We start from the raw sequence: 23750 nt of genomic DNA on the forward strand, positions 1-23750 counted from the left end.
TTTTGCGTTACTGATTGCTTTGTCATGCACTATGCTCAAGAGATAATAGTACTTCCCTTTTCCCAACTGTTGTCTGTATCCTTCAGTTTTCCTAAGCTCATTGAGTCTGGGAACATTATACTAGATACTATACAGTGCCTTCAGTGCAGGTCTTTGACTTTCTTTGTTCTTTTCCTCCACTTTTTTTTTTTTTTTTTTTGATGACAACAGATGTCCAAGTCAAAACTCAGAACTGCTGTCAGATCAGGGCAGGCTTGAGGAGCATCATTTCATCTTCCTCCTGAAGCTCAGCTCAGCATGGCACAGTGACATCTGACTGGCTCTGGAGGGAATCAGCCTGGGCCAGCGGCAATGTTTTTGTGCCTCACCATTAGGTAGTGGCAGCCCTAGAGGAAGGTCCTAAGACCGCTAAGGTTAGTGGTCTTAGGACTAGGGGCAAAGAAGAGGTGGCAGCAGCCACAGGTCTGTGCATGGATTTTCCTTTCCGTTGTTTGTTGATGTATTGATTATCAGAAAACTTTGCTGAAAGCTAGTGAGTCCTGATTAGGCATAAGTTTTATTGATTTGAGTGGGAGTAGTTAAAAATGGCTGAGAAGTGAATGGTAATTCAGACCCCTCAGGTAAACTCCATGCTCTGTGAAAGTCTGTGGCAATCATAGTGCAGACTGAAAGCGAGCTCTGAACTTTACCCCTGAAGCATCACTCACAAAAAGTTACTTTGAAGTTGACCCCCACCTGTTACAGTGGGGATCAGTGGAGACAGGCTGGCTTACTTGTTCAAACTAAGGTCTGATCCATTGATTTTGGGGTCTGATAGCAGTCCATCCAAATGCAGCGGCAGAGTGCTTAAGCAAGTACGTGAAGATAGCAAATAGTTTAAAACGTCAAAGGTAAAGTGGAATGAGAAAGTGCAAAAGATGTGCAGTGTTTTTTTTCTTCTAACTAACTTTAAAAAACAATTTCCCGCCAGTTTCTGAATTTTATGTCAACACTGCCATGGAATTTTCCCGTTAAGGATATTTTAGCAACTCACATGTCTTCCACAAGTGCTGAAGAAAACCCCAAAATGTGTGAAGCACTGCTTCAGGAAACTTCCCTATTTTAGTATCTCTTTAGCACTTGCCTAAGCGCTGCAGTCAGCAAAGGCTCGCGGCCCCTTGCCCCTCTGGGCCTGGGGCCACCCCACAGCTCGGGCCTCGCCACCGCCATCGCGTGCGAGGGGCCCTGGGGCAGAGGAGGCCGGGGTGCGCATCCGCCCCACGGGGCAGCAGGTGCCGGAAGGCCGATGCGGGGATTTGCAGGCCTGTCAGCCTGACCTCGGTGCTGGGGAAGGTTGTGGAGCAGCTCATGTTAGGGCCATCACGTGCCACGTACAGGGCAATCAGGCCCAGCCAGCATGGGTGTATGAGAGGCAGGTCCTGCTTTACTAACCTGAGCTCCTTCTATGACAAGGTGACCCACCTAGTGGATGAGGGAAAGGCTGTGGATGTCTTCAGTGCAGCCTTTGACAGAATTCCCCACAGCATTCTCCTGGAGAAACTGGCTGCTCGTGGCTTGGACAGGTGTACGCTTCGCTGGGTAAAAACTTGGCTGGCTACGTGGGCCCAAAGATTGTGGTGAATGGAGTGAAATCCAGCTGGCGGCCGGTCACAAGTGGTGTTCTGCAGGGCTCAGCACTGGGGCCAGTTCTGTTTAATATCTTTATCAATGATCTGGATGAGGGGATTGAGTGCTCCCTCAGTCAGTTTGCAGATGACACCAAGTTGGGTGGGAATGTTGATCTGCTCAAGGGTAGAAAGACTGATGAGATGCATCCCAGAGTCCTGAGGGAACTGGCTGATGTAGTTGCCAAGCCACTCTCCATGATATTTGAAAAGTCATGGCAGTCAGGGGAAGTTCCCAGTGACTGGAAAAAGGGAAACATTGTGCCCCTTTTCAAAAAGGGTAGAAAGGAAGACCCTGGGAACAACCGACCTGTCAGCCTGACCTCTGTGCCTGGGAAGATCATGGAACAGATCCTCCTAAAAGATATGCTAAGGCACTTGGAGGCCAGGGAGGTGATGCGAGACAGCCAGCATGGCTTCACCAAGGGCAAGTCCTGCCTCACCAACCTAGTGGCTTTCTATGATGGTGTAACAACAAGGGTGGACAAGGGAAAACCTATGGATGTCATCTATCTGGATTTTTGTAAAGCCTTTGACACGGTCCCCCACAACATCCTTCTCTCTAAATTGGACAGGCATGGATTTGATGGGTGGACCGTTCGGTGGATAAGGAATTGGTTGGATGGTCGCAGCCAAAGGGTAGTGGTCAACGGCTCAATGTCCAGATGGAGACCAGTGACGAGTGGAGTCCCTCAGGGGTCTGTACTGGGACCAGTGCTGTTCAATATATTTATCAATGACATGGACAGCGACATCGAGTATACCCTCAGCAAGTTTGCAGATGACACCAAGCTGAGTGGTACGGTCGAGACACCAGAAGGACGGGATGCCATCCAGAGGGACCTGGACAAGCTGGAGAGGTGGGCCTGTGTGAACCTCATGAGGTTCAACACGGCCAAGTGCAAGGTCCTACACCTGGGTCGGGGTAATCCCTGCTATCAGTACAGGCTGGGGGATGAAAGGATCGAGAGCAGCCCTGCTGAGAGGGACTTGGGGGTACTGATAGACGAAAGGCTGGACATGAGCCGGCAATGTGCACTGGCAGCCCAGAGGGCCAACCGTGTCCTGGGCTGCATCAGGAGAAGCGTGGCCAGCAGGTCGAGAGAGGTGATTCTGCCCCTCTAGTCTGCTCTGGTGAGACCTCACCTGGAGTACTGCGTTCAGCTCTGGAGCCCTCAGCACAAGAAGGACATGGAACTGTTGGAGCGGGTCCAAAGGAGGGCTACAAAAACGATCCGAGGGCTGGAGCACCTCTCCTATGAGGACAGGCTGAGAGAGTTGGGCTTGTTCAGCCTGGAGAAGAGAAGGCTGTGGGGAGACCTGATTGCAGCCTTTCAGTACTTAAAGGGAGCCTATAGGAAAGATGGGGACAATCTTTTTAGTAGAGACAGCAGTGACAGGACGAGGGGTAATGGTTTTAAACTAAAACAGGGTAGGTTTAGGCTAGATATAAGGAAGAAATTCTTTACAGTGAGGGTTGTGAAACATTGGAACGGGTTGCCCAGAGAGGTAGTGGAGGTCCCATCCCTGGAAACATTCAAGACCAGGTTGGACAGGGCTCTGAGCAACCTGATCTAGTTAGCGGTGTCCCTGCTCGCTGCGGGGGGGTTGGACTAGATGACCTCTAGGGGTCCCTTCTGACCCAAAACTTTCTATGATTCTGTGACTGCAGAGGGGTCTGGACTGAGGCCATCTGTGTGAGATTCAACAAGGCCAAATGCTGGGACCTGCACTTGGGTCACAACAACCCCATGCAACGCTACAGGCTTGGGGAGCAGTGGCTGGAAAGCTGCCCAGCAGAAAAAGACCTGGGGGTGTTGGTCAACAGATGGCTGAACAGGAGCCAGCAGTGTGCCCAGGTGGCCAAGAAGGCCAACAGCATCCTGGCTTCTATCAGGAATAGTGTGGCCAGCAGGAGTGGGGAGGTGATCGTGCCCCTGTACTCGGCCCTGGTGAGGCCGCACCTGGAGTCCTGTGTTCAGTTTTGGGCCCCTCACTACAAGAAGGACATTGAGGTGCTGGAGCGTGTCCAGAGAAGGGCAAAGAGGCTGGTGAGGGGTCTAGTGCACAAGTCTTATGAAGAGCAGCTGAAGGAACTGGGGCTGTTTAGTCTGGAGAAGAGGAGGCTGAGGGGGGACCTTATTGCTCTCTACAGCTACCTGAAAGGAGGTTGTAGTGAAGCAGGTGTTGGTCTCTTCTCCCAGGTAACTAGCGATAGGATGAGAGGCAATGGCCTCAAGTTGCATCAGGAGAGGTTCAGATTGACTATTAGGAAAAATTTCTTCACCAAAGGGGTTGTCAGGCACTGGAACAGGCTGCCCAGGGAAGTGGTGGAGTCACCGTCCCTGGACGTGTTTAAAAGATGTGTAGGTGTGGTGCTTAGGGACGTGGTTTAGTGGTGGACTTGGCAGTGTTCGGTTAGCAGTTGGACTCCCATCATTTTAAAGGTCTTTTGCAGCCTGAATAACTGTATGATTCTGTGACACGCTGTGTTGTTCGTTGCAGTGCCCGGGGCCCCTGGTGCCCCCGCCAGCAGCCCGCCGTGCACCGTCAACATCCCCATCGCCCCCATCCACAGCTCGGCCCAGGCCATGTCGCCCACGCAGAGCATCGGCCTGGTCCAGTCGCTGCTGGCCAATCAGAACGTGCAGCTGGACGTGCTGGCCAATCCGCCTGCAGAACCGGGGGGTGAGGGGGCGGGGCCCTTCCCGGGGGCGCAGGGCCGCTTTCCCGGCCCCGGGGCGGGGGCACTGGCTGGGGGGGAGCTGGGGCGCGCCAACCCCGCGCCCCCCGCCATCGCCCCGCCGCCCCCCGCGCCCCCCGCCATCGCCCTGGCCGACCTGCGGGACCACGGCGACCGAGAGCACGAGCCCCCGCCCAAGGCCAAGGCCCCTCGGCCAGGGCCGCAGCTGGTGGAAGGGGACGCCGTCGTCTTCGGGGCCACCCAGGAGCTGCAGCTGAACAAGATGAACCCCCCGCCGCCCTACCCCGGCACCATCCCCGCCGCGCTGACCGCCGCTCCACCGCCCCCAGCCGGACCCCCGCAGCCGCCCCTCGACCTCTGCCTGAAGAAGGGGGAGTTCTCCCTCTACCCGGCGGGGCACTACCAGACGCCCCTGGGGTATGAGCGGATAACGACGTTTGACAGCAGCGGGAACGTGGAGGAGGTGTGCCGGCCTCGCACCAGGATGCTCTGTGCCCAGAGCACCTACACACTGCCAGGGCCCGGCAGCTCCGCTACCTTGCGCATCACCGCCGCAGAGAAGAAGATGCAGCAGCCCTGCACCAGCGCCACCCTGAACCGGCTCACGGTCCCCCGTTACTCTATCCCAACCGGGGACCCGCCGCCCTACCCCGACATCGCCAGCCAGCTGTCCCAGGGCAGAAGCATTGCACAGAGGCTGGACAGCACTATCATTCATGCAACTCTGCGGAGGAACAGCAGAGAGGCAGCCCTGAAAATGGCTCAGCTGGTGGATGGTCAGAGAGCCACCTTGCAACTTCCCCCGAAAGCCAAGAGCAATGTTGTGACGGCGCAGTACCAGCAGAGACTACCCACCGCCTTGTATACCTGCAGCCAATGCAGCAGCAGCGGCGGCAGCAGCAGCAGCAACACGGCCGCTGGTGGTGTGGGCAACATCACTAGTGCCAACGCTAGCAGCAGCACGTCCAGTATTGGTGGCATGAGACCTGATCTGAGCACGGGGAGTGGCTCCCAGCACAGCTCCATCATCGCTCACTCTGTCAGTACTTCGCCTCTGGCCTCCCAGTCCTCCTACAGCTTGCTGAGCCCACCTGACAATTCCCGTGACCGAGCGGATTATATCAACTCTGCCTTCACGGAGGATGAGGCCCTTTCTCAGCACTGCCCGGTGGAGAAATCGATACGGCACGTACCCGTTGCCTTGACGGAGGCTGCCCTTGGTGTAAAACGGCCACCGCCGTACCAGTGGGACCCTATGGTGAGTGAAGAGATATGGGTTCCTCAGGAAAGGACATCACAGAGCTCAGTGCCCAACCCTCTAAAACCTACTCCTCTCATCATCGGTCAGGCTCAGCATCTGGATATGTCTCGAGTGCCATTTGTTTCCCCCAAGTCTCCAACCAGTCCCACTGCCACTTTCCAGACAAGCTACGGGGTTGGAGTACCTTACCCAGGAAGCTACAATGCCCCTCCCCTTCAGGGAATGCAGCCCCCCTGCTCCCCAAAAGAAGCTCTGGCCCAAACACAGTTTGCACAGCAGGAGCCCACAGTCGTGCTTCAGCCAGGTTATCCATCCAGCCTCTCCTATTGCCCTTTGCCACCCATGTACCCGGGAAGTAGCGCCTGCTCTAGTTTACAGCTGCCACCAATCGCCTTGCACCCATGGAGCTCTTACAGCACCTGCCCACCCGTACAAAACTCCCAGGGCACGTTGCCCCCCAAGCCACTCCTCGTGGTGGAGAAGCCGATGATGTCTCCCCCACCGGCAGAGCTGCAAGGCCATGTGGGCACAGAGGTAATGGTGGAGACAGCAGATACCTTCCAGGAGGTGCTCTCCTTGACGGAAAGCCCTGTTTCTCAAAGGACGGACAAATTCGGCAAGAAGAGCCGGAAGCGCCTGGACAGTCGAGCCGAGGAAGGAAACGTGCAGGCTATCACCGAGGGCAAGGTCAAAAAGGAGGCAAGAACGCTGACGGACTTCAATTCGCTAATATCCAGCCCTCGGCTGGGGAGGGAGAAGAAGAAAGTCAAGAGCCAGAAAGACCAGCTGAAATCCAAGAAGCTGAACAAGACAAACGAGTTTCAGGACAGTTCGGAGAGCGAGCCAGAGCTTTTTATCAGCGGGGATGAACTGATGAACCAGAGCCAGGGCAGCAAAAAAGGTTGGAAAACCAAAAGGAGTTTGAGGACAGCCAGTGAGCTGGATGAATTCAAGTGCCGGAAGGCCAGTGAGAAGGAGGATGGGAGGCTGGGGAGCCAGGGCTTTGTGTACGTGATGGCCAACAAGCAGCCGCTGTGGAACGAGGCGACGCAAGTCTACCAGCTGGACTTCGGAGGGCGGGTGACCCAGGAGTCAGCAAAAAACTTCCAGATTGAGCTGGAAGGACGACAGGTAGGAGAGGGTGGCACACACGGGCTGGGGTAGGGCCCAGAGGGTGGCAAATCCATGCCAGAAATAAGCTCTGCCTCTCACACGGCCAAGTGCCTCCCGCTCGTGTTAGCTGCTCGGTGAAAAAGAAGCTTTGCCGATTAGCTGATAAAAACAACCTGTCAAAGCTGTATATTCAGAGTGGACGGTGAAGTTCAGTTATAAAGTAAATGTACAAAATATGTTTGGTCTTACTCCAGCTGGACACAGGAATAAGGGCCTCCTTTAGTCTCACTGGCTCTCACTGCTGAAGGTAGGTGGGCTTTGTCATAAACACAACAGATCTCCCCAATGGTAGCTGCATTTGCTGTCAGTGGTTGTGGATGGCAGCTGGCTGAGTGAACACTGCTTCTTTCTTGTGATGCTCACAAAGGTTAGCCACTCAGCAGATATCTAAGGCAGGGATGATGGGTGAGCAGTTATGTTCCTTCCATGCCAAAATTTTCCCTTGTGGGTTACCAGGGCTCTGGGGCTGGTTCTTAATGCTAGAGGAGGCAGGCACTGACACTCCCCAGAACAAAGTGCTCCTGGGCCTCTTCTGAACTGCCCGTGGGTAGAGGGGTCTGTGGACAGTTCAAAAAATCAAAGTGTTTATTTTTAGTCTCTCACACCTTGGCTCAACTGGGATGTTACTACACCAGGCCCAGGCCATTAAGTGGTACCAATCAGCAGGGCGCTGGAGTGAGACTAAGGAGACACATATTTATTTCCTTGTCCAGCTGTCGCATCTCTGTAAGTCGCTTTTGACTTATTAAAGACATCAAGGCTCTCAACTCCCTCTGATAGAACTTGGGAATTAGATGTCTTAAATATCCGACATGCGTGACCAGTCTCTTGGTTTTGTTTGTCTGTAACAACAGCTCATGAAAAAGGCAGTGATCAGAGCCATTTAGAACGCTTTCTTCTTCAGTTAAATGGCTGTGGGTATGTGCCCATGGACAGCTGTGCAAAATCACCCAGCCTTAGGCTTTGCTGGTGGAGGAACAAAGCCTGACTCAGCTTGCACAGCCATCCTCTGTTCTAGCTCAAGGATCTTCACTGTAGAGCAAATATGATCTGGGCTTCTGACAATGCGAATGAAAAAGCAGTAATAATAGGCCAAACTTCAGATATTCCCTGTGGAAGAACAACAAACAACCTGACTAGCCTTGCTTTGCATTTCAAACAGCTCCCACTGCCCCTTTGCTAATTTATTTTCAATGTAATTATGCGCTAGTGAAAAAGACATACAGCTTACCGGCTGTGAAGTGCTAGAGCCAGGAGATTGGTTATTCTCTTTCCCTGAAAGCTCCTTTCTTTGAAAACAAAATCTGATTTCCTGATGGGCTGATGATGGGATCTCTCCAAGGGAGAGAACGGTATTTTCCTGCAGGAAGCGTGATGCTGCTGAAATAGTTGGTGACAATCTACTCACACCAATGCTGTGTACAGTCTAGAATGTTTTAAAGCTCAGTTTACTCTATGGAAACAAATACTGCACTCAGATGCTCTATACAGACAAATAGTATAGTGCTGTTACTCTTCTTTGGCATCGTACCCCATTCTGTGAGTAGCCCCATTTATAATAGCTGGGGAGGTGAGGGGTTCTTACAAAGGAGCAAAACCACTTTGCTTTTATTCTTCTCTGGTTCTTTTTCTGTGGTTCACTTTTTTTGACCTTGTTCTCTTTTTCCTTCCCTTCTCCTCTTCCCCTGCTTCCCAGGTGATGCAGTTTGGAAGGATTGATGGCAATGCTTACATTTTGGACTTTCAGTATCCATTTTCTGCAGTACAGGCCTTTGCTGTTGCTCTGGCTAATGTGACTCAACGCCTCAAATGAACAAGCAGAGACTGGAGAGAGGATAATGTTAACCTTCTCATAAAGTCCAAACCGGAAAATGTCAGGGCAGCCTGCGTTAGGTGTGCAGAGGTGCCTGGGAGCGAAGAAGGCAGTAAAACTGGAAAAGTCTCGTGGTGCCCAACAGAAGGGCATTAACTCTAATCAGTCATGGGGTGGAGGGTGGGGGGCTGTTTTCTGTTTTGTTTGTTTGTTCATTTGTTTGTTTTCAGGTGTTTTTCTTTTTCAGCACAGTGCTGGGTCTCAGAAAGAGCAAAGGGTTGAGAGCCATTCAGTGTTACGTGGAGATGTGTGGCTTTTGGCTTGTTGTGGTGGTTCTGCCGTGTTTGCTACAGTAGCTAATGTAAGCTCATAGGGGGATTAAAAAAGACTGCTCTTTTTGGTAGACTGCCTTATATCATGCTGTTCTTTTTAAAACAGGGAACATAACTTTTTTTCTGGTCCAGTTTGTACTGCTACTACTACTACATTGGTGATAGCAGCAAAAAAAAGAAAAAAAAAAGAAGCTATAATACTTGAAGGCACGTGTTTCTTCTCTGATCTCTGATAATAACTGAGCGCCACAAGTTCTGAGGAGGCTTATGTAGGTCAATGCTCAATTTATAAATAATGATGTATTATTCAGAAGAGAAAGAATTGTTACCAATGGGTGGTTTAAAAACCCACTGTATCAAAGAAGTTGATGTCTGCTTGTTTCGTGTGCTGTTATTGGGGATAAACCTCTTTCAGTAGGTGACGGAAGATAGAGGAGGAAATAATGAGGAGCATTGCTTCTTTTGTTACTGGGGATAAACATCTTTCAGTAGGTGACAGGAAATAGGGGAGGAAATAATCACGAATGTTGCTTCTTTGCTTGTATTGATCAGCAGTATTCTCCAATTTGGCCTGTAGTTGCGAGAGGTACAGCGTGACCAGATGTACCTCTGAGGCCACACCTGTACATGCTCCTCATTTAAATGTGTTTACACTCTACAAACAGTCTTTCAAGCGAATGAGAAGGCCCAGTGTATTCAGCCTTCTTAGCAATCAGTATGAATCAAGTTCTACAACAGTGTATCAGTGCTTGAATTAAGAAGGAGACAGAAGTATAGCAAGTCATTGCAGGAAACAATTTCATCAGGACAGCAATTTCATCACAGGAAACAACTTCATGGCTGGCTGGAGATCAAATGAGTTGAAAGACGAAGGAAAAATTGGACAGAATCATCCCTTTTATCACCTTGCTACTTCAGTAGTCTTTGTGACTGGTTTGAGAATGTAATACTCCAGATAAGAGTGGGATGCCAAGGTTTACATGGAGTGTTTTAGAGGAAGGCTTAATAACTGTAGCATGACCTTCTGTCTGCAGTTCTTTCTGGTGGACGTGCAGACCTGTTGAGCGTTTCGGAAGGACTGCTTGCACAGAAGAGTTTCTGTGTTGCCCGTGTGTTGTGCACACATTTATTTACTTTCTCTCTTTCCTCCTTGCCTGCATTTTGTACAGAATATGTTTTTATATGTAAGTAGTTTCCCCAGTAACACAGAAACCCCAAAACTATTTGGACATTAGATTACAAAACATACCTGCAGATTTCCTTCAGAAATTACTCTTTTGAAGTGAAAGACATGCTTATAAAGAGACATTGGTTGAGGTGTTGATGACTGCTTTGTCTTTCACCCACAGTTTATCTCCTTGCTTGGTACAACTTAAGATGAATAGGCATGATTTTCTCTCTTTGCTTTTCTTAATGGTAGGGCAGATGTGGGTTGCATTTGATGTGTTCTAGAGGAACCCATCACAGAAGATAAGACCCTGCTATAGCAGAAGTTACCAACATGCAGTGAGCTTATAACTTCTGCTCTGCTGAGGCCTCTGGAGCTGTGCAGCACAGCGGGAGCGGTGCCAGTCAGAGGAGTTTCAGAGAGGTGCCAAGGGAGGTGACGAGGCAGATCATCCACAGGAAATGTCCCTCAGGGTAAATCCAGGAAAAAACACCTGCAAGATGGTTTTGTTGGAGAGAGGAGGCAGAGGTAGGAAGGAAGGAAGGAAGGAAGGAAGGAGAGGGGAAGTAGATGGTACCATGCCTGTATTATCCCAAAGCTCACCAGCTTCTGCTTGTGTCTGGGAGTGATCAGGCACAACATTCCCCTCGGCATCTAGCAGATTGTTGTTTGCTTTAATTAATTAATTTTGTTGAGTTTCCATCAGTTGTCTGGGCCCATTTGTATTCTTTCTCATGTGCATGACTTACTCAACAGTTTGAGTGCCTGAATGTATAATGTGTGTGCAACAGAGGAACCGAAATGGATTTGGTTCTGGTCCTTTTCAAATCGATGGAAGTGTTTGCGGTGTTTTTTTGTGGAGCAAGCACTGTTAAGCCCTTTGTCTATATTGAGTTATACGCTGTACAAACAGTAGGTTGAATTCTCAGTCCACCAATTCCAGTGCGCAAGGAGGAAAGTTGGCTGATGAGAGTCCTCACCTGCCCTAAGGTCTGTGCTGACCAGCCATACTCTAATTAGAGTATAACAGGCACACGCTGAGCACCGTAAGAGAAGAAACGTACTATGGCTTGCTGGCTTGCTTGCTGAGGCAAGAGCCACTCAGTCACGTGTTAGAAATCTTCAGCTTGAAGGAACATCACCTGTAGTTTTAAGCCAAAATTCTTACTACATGGAAACAACATGAATGTTTTTTCTGAACAAAATCTGATCTAAATAGAACTTCTGCGTGCAGTTTCTTTAACCTTCCAGGGAACAATATTCCTCTTCACTTCGTTTATTGCAAAATTTTTCCAATTATCATCAGTTTTATGCTAATGGAGAACCAAGAAATGAAAGCCAGTACAACAAGTAGCAGAGTTAGTAATTTGGTTTCACTGGCCTAGGTCTTGATTGTGTCCTTCTGATGGCACTTACAAAGAACCTTGGCGTAGAAGAGACCTGGTTTCTGCCCCAGCAAAGCACAAGGAATAATTATAAATTAGGAAAATAAATGCAATTTCCAACATCCTTCCCATTTACTTGTCAGAAAATGCTGTAGGATAAGATAATCTTTTATCTTTTTGAAAATTAACAGACTCCCGTTAATGGAGGATTTTAGTGGCTTAGAGAATACCCAGTATTAGAGGGAGAAAATACTCTCAAATATATAGAATTTTAATGAAAGGAATGGGAATTATGTGAATGTCTGAGTGTGCAGCTGGATCCCAAATTGTACAAAGAACAAGTGAAAGTGGCAGTTGTTTTATTTTTCATGGAGATACAACATAGGAAACAATTTAAAAGCCCCCCCCAAATAATCACTTAAATCCTGAAGATCGCTATTGCATTCAGCCAAAAGATAGATGTTACATTTTATATTTCGTTAGTAAAATCCAGGTTTTCTGTAGTAACTACGTTCTTCTAGGAAGAATGTAGCAAAGTGTTCAGAAATACCTAGTTCTTTTATACATACAGTAATTTCCAGTAGTTAAGTATGTTTTTTCCAAAGCTTTTTTTTTAGTTGTGCAATAATTGTGACAGTCTAGGGGTTTTATGGGTTTTTTTGTTGGGGTTTGTTTGTTTTTTTGAGGGAGTTTTGAGTGTTTTTTTAAAGATAATTTAATGCAGATTTCCTGTTAATGTCCAAAAGACAAATTATTTATCTTGCATAATGGAATAAGTGGTTTAGGGATTATTTTATTACTAGCTATCCGTGAGTTATACACACTTTCTTATTTATATTTAAAGAGCGTCTTTGTAAGTAATTGTTTGCTAGCAGTATGTTTTGCTGCAAAAAGTTAAAAATGCATATAGGAAGACCTGTTTTTGCTGGATAGTATGCAAAATTTCATAATGCAGGCAAGCAAAAATACTGTTTTTGGCAGCTGAACGCAGTGAGTTTGCTATGGAGGACTGTGTAGACTACAAAGAGTGTAGATGACTTCTTTGGGACCTGCAGAAATCTGTCCTTCTCCACTGTTTTGCTCCTGTGTTTCTAACTACATATTTCAGTTGGGAGTGGTTTTAAAAATGCAAGGCTTGATTTGCTTTCCCTCTTTTTAGTACAGTGCTTTTTCTCGAGGTAGAAAATAAGGTGGCTTACACGATAAAAGAGGGTATAACAATATAGGCTTAGTTTATTAAAAGTTCATTGCGTAGTTTAGTAGGGTTTGGCAGTGGCGTAATGCAGTGCTATGCAGAGATACAAGCAAACTAGCCTGGAATAAGCTGGCTGAGGCGCAAGAAATAGTGCAGCAGTAGATATGTTTTCCTCTGCTCAGACTGATAACGCTCCTCCTTCAGCTGGGCTCAGCTGGTTCCAACACAGCCACAGTGCTTCTGATACCCGAGCTAGTGCTGCACAGAGCTGATGGAGCTGAGCCCTGACGCTGCCTGCAGCAGCTTTGCCTCTTCAGGATGCTCCATCAGAGACCTAGTGGAACAGGCGTTCCTCCGCTCGTCCTTCTGGGTCTGCTCCAAGAGCAGCGTGCAGCTGCCGTGGGGTTTGGGCTGCAGCAGCTTCAGGCAGAGAAAGCCGCGATGTCAGCTGGTGGCCATGGTGGCCATTGGAAGTCAGAATCTGCTCCACTGGGGTTGTAAAGGGATGCAGCAGAAAACCTGATTCTTTTGAAAAAATATGGCTGATATCCTCAAAATACAGCTCCTTACAGAGTCTAAAAATTGGTACTTAAAGTCTGGTATGAAGTGCACCACGCATGCAGTGGCAAATTTTAGCTCAATACAGCAGGAATATCATGTATTTCTGCAACGCCCTAAGAAACTGTGAGAAGGAGGGGGGTGAAAGAGGAAAAAAAGGAATTATCGCGTTGTTAATAATTTTGCACTCAGTTCCAGGGGTAGCAGTAACATGTGCCATGGGCTGCCTGAATATCGGTAAATCTGCGCACAGGTTCATCTCAGTTAGGTAAACTTTTTGTGATGCAACCACAAGTAAAACAGTTCCACATTTCTCTCTCTGGTTTTCTGTTGTTTTTATGAAGATGCATGAAGGTGTACAGGTGTCAGACAAAGATATCTGACTTTGCCGAACCCTTGAGCCTAGACTTTCTGTAGGTCCAGGCTTCCCTTGATGTGTCTCTTTAGTGTTCTGTCAGAAATCTTCGACAGATTTGGGAGCTTGCCTGATTGTTGCCTCAGACAATTTCTGTGCATTTGCTTTTTGCAGCCTGATGTGTGTGATGCTATGTTATCTTGGTGCCCTGTTACCTGTCAGAAACAGTTTAAATTGTCATATGAAGAGGGCAACATGTGCAAAAACTGATTAGAAGATTGAAAGAAAACATAGAGCAGACAAAGTAAGTTTTCACTGGCTTTTAAGATTGTGTTTCCCAGAGCAACAGTTTGGAAATTGCACATTTCTGCAGAGACCAAACTACTCCAGGCCAGTAAACCTGACTTGGAGATTGGTAATAGTCGAGTCACTTGTGTGGCGTGCTGACAGAGGGCCGGCTTCTATCCTCACTACATGATTACACCAACCCATTACTGTGTGATTATAAAGTGAGAATGACTTATATGACCCATATATCCACTTAAGAAAATTACAAAGCATTAGCCAGCAACTATATTGACAGTTCTGTATAACCCCCTTGAAGAACGCTAGAAGTGAAATCCTGGCCACAGAGCAGTCATTCAGATTTTTGCCTTTTATTCCCATTTCTAGGATTCCATCACAGGAGAGAAAGCCTTTAATGTTATTTAGAGACTGGCATAATGGTTTTCCCAGTAAAAGACAGCATATGTTATCATACTGCAGGCAAAAATGGAAAAATTCTGGTAGACAACTCTTTTCATTTACAAGTCCCTTCACCTTCAAGGCAAGCACAATCCTCCATCAGCAAATAACAATTTAGAGTCCTGCTACCCTCAGGAGTAGTCTGCAGGTAGGCACCACAGGTCCTCTTTGCAGGATTGGAATTTACATACACGACGCGCTCGAAGGAATAAGATTAATTACTCCTGATGAACCATGGGCTATGTGAATTATTTTATCTTTGTGTTTATTTAATTTTCTTCTAAAAAAATCCTGCAGAGAAGTTTTATGATTAAAAGACTCAGCTTTGTGTGTTGCCTGATATCTCTGAAGATTTATCAGGAGATAATTTCTTTGGACAGTTAGATTTTTGCTGCATCTAGAAAATTAGATTTTTAAGACAAAAGCAATTAACCAAATAAAAGAATGAAATAGGATTCAGTGAAGCAATTCTTGCTACGAAAATTAAAAACTTCACCCTTCAACTTTTGATTTTGCAAATGGATCTATAATGAGAAATTTGTGCTTCAAGGCAAATGGATGGCTGTGGAGCACTGTGCAAGTGCACAGGTTTGCTGACTCAGAGCTGACTACAGGATCAAAACAACATGATTTTGTGAGACTTATAATTAAATAAGTGAAAGCACCGAATGCTTACCTATCCGAAGCATTCAATGAAGAAATTAGATAGTATGATGTTAAAGCCTGCCAGTTTATTCTTAATCCTTGCCCTCCAGTTTACGTGATTACAAATTTAAAAATATGATCTGATTCAGCAAATCAGAATCCTGACAAATGTTGTCTATTTGTGGAATGTTTATCTTACTGGTCAAGTAGATGGCTTAAAATATGGATTAAGATTAAAGTAATAGTGAAAGAGAAACATTTCTGAACAGTGTGCAGACACCTGAGTTTCAAGTATTTCATTGGAGTAGTGCTCGGCTTGTAATTCCTACCAATGTTGTGTCAAGCTATTTGTTCGGAACTTTGCTAATTTTCCCTTTGTTTCTTTTGTTTGCTTGATACATGTTATGCCTTTGGTTTCCTTTTGTTTCACTATTTCTGCATACACGGCTTCTTTCTTGTTTTTGTGCGTTGTGCATTTGGGGAAGGGCATGTCTGTTCAAGATCTCGTCGTTTGTTGTAGATAAAATATACGGTGTTGTGGAATAGCATGGGGATGCATTTGGTTGAAAAGGCACTGTAGTGTTTCCTGAAAAAGAAGGGGAGTTGCATTTGTTTATAAATGCATTATTTTGGTACTATAACTTTGAACATGGTTTTGGATTTTTTTTCCTTTTTTTAATTTAATGAGCATATAGTCATGCAGGTGCATGCATTCTTAAGCTATCAAGCCCAGCATGTTTTTCTTAAGACTTTTGAAAATTTGGTACACGTTTTGTGTACTTTTACACACCTATACTATTTTTTAAATACATTTTTGGGAATCTCAAGTTTTCTTCTTTTTTTTTTTTCTCCTCAGTATACCATGGTATACCTGGTTTCCACTGTACTTCAAAACTTACCCTGATCTGCCTCTCCTTTTATGTATCTTGTGTAATAGATTTTACAGGAGGTGCCTAGAAAGCATTGTTGGTTTCCCTATAAAAATGTGGTTTGTCCAAATTCTTTACTGTCTACCTGATTGAGAGATGGACCGATTGCCCTGTTTTTCCTTGATGATTTGGAGTTGTAAGAGTTGTCCAGCTGTTGCTTAATAAAATTTTGCAGACTAGAAAATTCCTGACTTGTTTTTGTTGCATTCTGCATCTTGTCAAGCACCTCAAATACTTTTAAAGCAGATGACAAATCTGCACTGGAACGACCTGAATAAGAAGTAGCCAGATGCAGTTATGCTTTCTCTTTTCAATAACCGTATCCGCAAGTTCCACTGAACCTGATGCGTATACCAGCCCATCATACTTGGTGTCATTCATATGGGAGGATAGATGGCAAAGAGTTCGTGGTAATAATGTTCCTGTTTGCCTGGAGATCAGCCAGTTCTTGTGCTATTTCTCCTCTGCTTGTTTTTCTTTCTGAGGAAATTACCTTTGGGGTTTGTAGTACTTCTCATTTTGTCATTGATATACTAGAAACTTTAATATTACCAAGAGGGATTCCTCTGTCCTGTCATCTTTAAAACAGAATAAAATGCTGTGATGGCCAGTGTTCATTCTCTGTTTTTTAACTAAAATAAGCATTCTGGGGACTGAGAAAATAAAAAAGGTAGTGAAGTATCTTACCTTGCATAATAAATGTCTCAGCTATGGCACAAATGAGAGAATCCTGGCATGGATCCTCCTAATGAGTTCCCATAACACAGGTTACTAGTGGAGTTTTGCAAGGGTCTGTGCTGGATTCTTGCCTGTTCACCATATTCATGGGTGGACTTGAAAAGAGTTTGAACATTGAGCTACAAAGTTTACTGATGATATGAAGTCACTCAAACTAGTAAGGGCAATGGCCAATTGTCAAGAATCTCAGAAAGTCTTTGTGAAACTTGGCAAGAAAATGGCAGGTGAAACTCAGTGTAGGTAACTGTAAAGTGATATACATGGGGAAAAAAACAATGATCTCCCTGTAGTGATCTCTACTACTTAGGGGAGTTTGATAGATAGCTCTCTGAAAACATCAGGTTGGTGCTCAGCAGCAGTCGAAAGAAGAAAATAAAATATTGGTAATGATTAGGAAAAGAATTGACAGCAAAGCAGAAAATACAGGGTCACTATAAAACTGCAATTGACCATATTGCGCATACTCTGCAGTACTGGTCCCCTCATCTCAGAAAAAGTAGAGTTCTGGAGAAGATTCACAGAAGGGCAACAGAGGGCACATATCCACTTTTATATGTATTCTCTATATATCTCTATTATATAAAACTTCTGTATGACTGCAAAGGCTAGGACCCTTCACCCTGGAAAAGAGACAGCTTAAAGGGACTGCTAGAGAGCCACCAAAACAGGAGTAGTGTGGAAGGGTGGGTAGGGACTGTCTATTGATTGTCTCTTCCTGCAGAAAAACTAGGAACTGTGAAATAAAAATAAAGTGAAATAATGGTGGGGCAGGAAATCAAACAAAAGGAGGTGGTTCTTCAAGGACGTATGTAGCCAAAGACCCTTTGCCAAAGGATGCTGTGATACAAGAAGTTTACAAGAATTCAAGCAACACTGGAAAAGTGTGTGAAAGAGAGATCCACTGGGACACTAAACAAACTACAACAGGAGCACTCGGTTTCATGAGCTGAAAACAGTCAGAGGCTGGGAGAGGATTAGGGAAAATATGATATAAATTTGCTCTGTTTTCGCTCTTCTGGAGGAATCTGCAGATGGCTGTTGTAGGAGACAAAATGCTGGGCTTAGATGGATTCTTACTGTGAACCAGTGTCACCATTCGTACACTAAACCAAGCTTGAACCTGGAGTGTCGTTCTCTGAGAAAGAGGAGAAGGGGGAGGATTCGCAACCTGGTGTCCAAGTACTTTGCATTGCGACTGTGAAATGTCCTCTTCTAGCATCAGCGCTGCTCAGGGAATGAGTGCTGGGGGTCTGCCAACCTTCATGAGATCTTCCTTAGCTCTAGATCAGTTTGCATGTGAAATTAGAATTCTACTAAAATGCAGAGATTATGAAATTAGTTGTCAAGTTTGGAGACAGGTGAACTAAGCTGATTTGCGCACTTTCCTTTTAGATAGAGGTTCCAGTAATTTTCAGGCTTTCATTATTTGTGTATAATATTGACTGAAGATCTAGTCATCTTCAGCTTCCCTGCCCTCTCTTAGTGTTAATTTGGAGGGGTTCTGCTGACTATGGCACTGGCAACTTATTCAGTCAGGAGAACAATCTGTATCTCGTTTGCTTGTGGAACTGAGCCAATGCAGTTTGGTTTGTTGTTCTGGAAGACGGTTTTTGGAAGGCCCCTCTTTGCTGGGTGCAGCCAGCTGAATTTAACACATGTAGTCACTTGTAGTTTGTAAATAAGTTTCTTTTGCTGTGTCACATTCTGTCCATGTCAGTACAGGAATGAGACTAAATGAGAGCACTGGACCAGTAACCAGCTCTTGAAAGAGAGGAGGCATGAAAGGAAGCAAACAGGTCTGGGGAGGTGGCTTGTTTGTGGGAGATGGCTGCTGAAACATGCCTGCCTGGAAGTGGCAGGTGGTGCAAATGCAAAATTTATCAATTAACAGGGGCTGCAGTAAACAAATAGAAACAAGACCCTTTATGAAAATATCCTCGAAAGATTCCTGTGATCATTTTCTTGGCTCTTAGAGGGCTTATAGCATTTACTTTTCTTTTTTATATATGATTGTGGTTGGTTTTGATAACAGTGCTATCATATTTTTGTGATTTATATGAATACAAGGGCTACTTGTGCCTGGTGCCCTCTGTTTATGCTGCCTGGTTTAGAGGTCAGAAGGACAAGTGCAGACAGTGAGGGAACAATATTTAAGCAGAAAGAGAAACAGAGAATACAGCAGCTCTACGCATACTTAAGCTTTTATGTATCATTTAATAACTACTAGCTAGATCGTGAGCTTTTTCACCAAGACAGGTTATTGTTCTTGATGTTCTCTGGTCAATGGCGTATTCCATTTTCTATTGGCGTTACTACCAAAATCACTGTCAATTGTAAAATAGCAGTCTTTACTTAGTGCTGATTTTTTCAACAGCAGCCCAACTTTCAATATGCAATCTTAATGGGATACACTCAGGAGCTAAGTAATTACCTAGCTGTGAGGGAGCTGTACAAGATGATTAGAAAAAAAAATCGGAGCACTTCATACCTTTCGAGATTCGTGTCGGACCTTTCATCTCACTCCTAATCTGTTATAGCTGTATATTGCATATTTGCATTTCCTCTTCTGTTTAAAACAGACACATTTCAAATCTTTTTTTGTTTGATCAAAGAGAAGCCTATTCACCTGGGGGGATGCTTTCCTTTGTTTCATCTCCTGACACTTTTAGCCCTTCCAGCTGTTCCACGTTTTCTTCCTTTTCTCACTTCCCCATGGATAAGGAGGAAAGTTAGATCTGAGCTGCAGAAACATTTCTTTGTTCTCATTGCACTCTGTGGTGATAGTCCTGTGTCTTTAAACAGGACTATCTTTGTTCCCTTTTTTTGCACAATTTTGGTGAGATTAATTTCTTACTTTTCCTTTCAAAGCCATTTAGGACTTTTTTACTTGTTGTAATCTGAAAGAATGTTTATTTAAGAGAAGACTCTATATGAGGTGGTTATAACAAAGGGAAGATACTAAAGATGATTTAAACATTACAGAGCCTTCTAATTGCCTCACATGGAGGCAACCAAATGCGGAGTCTCATCTTCAGAAGTTACATAGCTGTGATTTGACTTCTAAGTTCTCTTATTTGATGATACTTACTAATCACACACACAGAGAATCACAGAAGGGCTGAGGTTGGAAGGAACCTCTGGAGGTCATCTGGTCCAACCTCCCTGCTCAAGCTCAGGCACTTGGAGCCAGTTGCCCAGGCCATGTCCAGATAGCTTTTGAGTATCTCCAAGGATGGAGACTCCACAAGCTCCTTGTTTTCATCAAATCTATAAACATACTTAAGATTTTTCTGCTTGAAGTGGTGTAGTAGCTAGTGTAATCTGAGCTGGCAAACATTAATTTTGACAGGCTTTATTTGTATGGCTTGGAGAGTATTTTTTAACCTCTCCATACAGTCAGTAAAACCAAGGTTCCAGGAATGTTCATAAATCCACTGCTAGTATTCCTGTTTACGTGATACTAATAATTTTATCTGCAGTTTATAAAATACACAGGTTTTAGCAGATCTGAATTGTGTCTGGTCAACAGAACATATCAGTGAGTGTGAAAAAGGAGTGGACGTCTTTCCGAAAGCCGTGGCATATGTATAACTTGCACTGGAAGTTCTGCTATGAAATTCAGAAGTTCCAGATGCCGATGAAGTGTCCCCTCAGACCATAAACTGAGAGAGCAACCTTTGGAGAGCTGCCAGAATCCACAGTTAGATTCCACTTCTGGAGATCATGGAAAACTTGAGTGAGCGTAAACTGTGACACACCAAGTATCAACAGAAGTACTGCAGTATGCTTATGATGAAAAAGCTGTCCAGAGAGCAAGGCAGTAGCAACTGAGAAAGGAGAGGCTTCTGGGAAGTCAGTGAAGCTATCAGCGTGGATCAGCAGCATATGAGGTAGAATGTACCTTATGTCAGAAGAAGTAAGGAGAAAACTCATGAGCTGATGCATTAGTGTAAATCACTTATGTTCAGGTATATCAATGCAAAATCTATAATGATTGTCATCCGTGCCAGCATCACTAGAAAGGTAGCCATGGAAACTTTTTTCTTTGCAGAAATTGTTACCGTGTGAATATTAAATGTGAAGAGGATCAAAATAAAACTTCAGAAAATGTTGAGAATTGTGATCTACAATTAAATATTCTGAAATAGAAAGTATTGCACACTAAGAGCCATTTGCATCCATTAAGAAAATATCTTTCTTTATCCAAAGATAATAACAATGAACAACCTCAGCGAGATTGCTTGTATCTGTGAAGTTACAAGCAAGCCAATGAAGAAAAGATCCAAGAAGTGAAGCTGTCCTAAGCTGGAGGTCAGGTCTGAAAGACCAAAACATGGAATTCATGAAGATGAAGTGATATTTATCATGTTCCCAGAGTTGATGCATTAAACCGCTATGTGTGGATTACTCAGTGCAAGAGACAAAGTTGAAGATTTAATCAAAAGAACAGATGTTTAAAATGGTTTTGAATAGAGTGTTACAGACAATTGATGACACCAGGTGTCTTTAAATTGGATCCCTAGTTCTTTTGGAAGAATCTTAGTGTAGCATGCCATGGAGAAGTAGTCAGCTGAAGATACTCAAAGAACAGGATGTACACCAAAATTTACTCTCAAAATAGTTATGTTAGGTGGTAATTGCATGAATGAGTTGTTAGTAATCATACAGAACAATTGACAGCCATGATTTAACTGATTAATTTCAAGGTAACCCATGAGGAGCTGTAAGTACCTATAACTTTAAAATATCAGGTGGGTGTTGAAGCTTTGTTTGAAAAGTTTGAGAGTACTAGATAAATGCAGTCAGTGCTGATGAGGCAGATGCTGTCAGTCTGTTAGCTGGCCTGTTTCCTCTCTGATGTTGTTGATAACCTATTAAGGTATGTGAAGTTAGGGAAGAAGCACATAATGGTATCAGGAGGAATTGTTTTACTCACCTTCATAAAAACATTATGACTAGATGTCTGAGTAGAAATAGAAGACATTTTCAAGTACCAACAGAAAGAATGGAGTTGGAAAATGCTCAGGAAAGGTTGTTGGAGGAATTTGTCAGGACAAATATTAATTGTTGTGCAACACAGAGACGAAGGAGTCCCTGTGTATTCCCTCGGCACGGGTGACATTGGATGGGTTAGAAGTGTGAGTCCTACTGAGATCATCATTGTCTCTGTTGCTAAAGAATTAATTTAATCCAAAGAATTAACAGTGTTAACTAGGCGTTCACTCCACCAGATCATTGGCACTACCGAATGATACAGAAGCTGCAAAATTTAGCTAATGTTTGATATTTCCGAAAGATGACAAAAAAAGGTGCAGAGAAATGCAACAGAGGATCCAAAGCACATATTCATTTCAAGAACAGAACTGTGTAGCCATGGAGAAAGGATTTTAATCCCATCAGCAACTCAGGCCTCATCAAATTCATGGCAGAAGAGAGCAAGTTTATGTGATAAATTCCCCATGTCGTAAATGAGTCCCTGAACTAATCAGTGACTTGAAAAAACCTCAGATTTAATAAATTCTCTTATGAAAGCTGATGGACTTTCTTGGATGTAGTGTGTGCTTCAAGTCATGGGTACAAATCAGCCATCAGTTACCCCTGCAGACATAACTATTCTTGAGCTTAGCCTTGGATGCAGGAATTTTATATCTTGCCCAGAATATCAAGTGGTTGGAACACAAGCCTGGACAAAATTCACAGGCATCCATGAAGTCAAATGCTCCCCTGAGGTTGATGTTTGTGGAACAGTAACAAGCCTATGTGTCTTTTTGGGATGTGACACTGCTGGTGCTTTTATGAATGAGGGGAAGTTGGGGGATAGAAAATTCGTGCAGATCTAGCTCCAAGCACTGGCCATTTCATTAGATGTCTTTGAAACACAGGTAGCATGAAATCCTGTGATGGGCAATACTTGGCATCAACATGAGCGTTTTATTAACCTTTCTTCCAAAATGGATGAAGTAGGTCACAGCTGTCTTTGGGCATGTGCTGTGTCAGTTTGCACTGGGTACAATCACGCTGGAATTTGGAGGCAGCTGCTGTGGTGCAAAGCTCTTTCCTTTACTTCTGCAAGCTGTGGCTAAACAACTGATACCCAGAAGAATCTGGACATGAAGTAGATGTTTGGGTCACGAACAGCACTGCTGCCTTTCACATTTATTATCAGGTAGTGTCCTCCTCTGTCAATGCACATGTCCAAAGCAGTTCTGCCTTTGCTTGAACAAAGAGGTGCAAACTGCAACTTTCTACCTACCAGAAGATTAAAGATGAAGAGAGGTACTGAGTAAAATCATTTCACTGAAGATTTGTAAGACTTGGAGGTGATTTATTTTGTTTGAAATAGAATCTTACAAGTGTTTTATAGTGTATTAATGTGTTAAGGGAAGATATTATGTTGTCTGTTTATGGTGCTTTTAAATAGTGTATATAATCCTTATTGTATTAATAATCAATTTTTGACCGATAAATGTGCAAAGCTTGAATGTTACAGTGCAAAAATATGTCGCCAACAAGCAAGGCACCATTTTTAAATGCTTAAACATCATTTTGAAGCTTCCAAAGGCTATGGGGTGTGAACAAAGTCTGGCAACACTGATGTCTTCAAAAAGCGTTATTAAACTTTGCTACTTCAAATGACACCAGTAGCTGAATTTTCTGACCTTGGTTCATTGACTCCATGAGCTGAATGCTACTCCCAGGAGCTTTACACACAGCAAGCTCACCAAATTAAACTAGATTTTCCTGCCAGGTGGTTCCTGACAATGACTTTTCCAAGGCAGTGACAGAGAGAAGTCCTATAACAATGGTTGTCTGTGCCTGACTCAGAGTGGTTGAATAAGCCATCGTTTCTTATTCAGTGTGGCATTCTGACAGCTTCCCTTTTATTGCCCTGTTCTTTATTTCCTGTGATGTATTCATCAAGCCAATTAAAAAGAAAAAAAAATCAAAAACAACTTCAGCACAACACTCTGGCTTCCCAGTGTGTGATACACGCAGCATACCAGCAAGCCTCAAAGGAACCTGATCTATCAGTGATGGTAGCGGTGGGGGGGTGGGCAGGGGCTTTTCATAACAGCGCATCAAGAA

General features: G+C 44.7%; 1 protein-coding gene across 8 annotated transcripts in view; it reads left to right on the top strand.

The window, feature by feature from the left end:
• Positions 1 to 23302, top strand: part of TULP4 (TUB like protein 4) — a 172771-nt gene extending 149469 nt beyond the window's left edge. For 7 of the 8 annotated variants that reach the window (XM_075413868.1, XM_075413865.1, XM_075413871.1 and 4 more), the window contains 2 exons: positions 4170 to 6760; positions 8499 to 17816. In XM_075413868.1, the coding sequence (XP_075269983.1) occupies positions 4170 to 6760; positions 8499 to 8615 (2708 nt within the window). In that variant the 3' untranslated portion in view covers positions 8616 to 17816. Of the gene's footprint in view, positions 1 to 4169; positions 6761 to 8498; positions 17817 to 20873 lie in introns of those variants that run through there. The other variant, XM_075413872.1, reaches the window with a different exon arrangement.
• Positions 23303 to 23750: the final 448 nt, after the last annotated feature.

The sequence above is a fragment of the Opisthocomus hoazin genome, chromosome 2 (assembly GCF_030867145.1).
Source record: "Opisthocomus hoazin isolate bOpiHoa1 chromosome 2, bOpiHoa1.hap1, whole genome shotgun sequence".
Lineage (NCBI taxonomy): Eukaryota > Metazoa > Chordata > Aves > Opisthocomiformes > Opisthocomidae > Opisthocomus > Opisthocomus hoazin.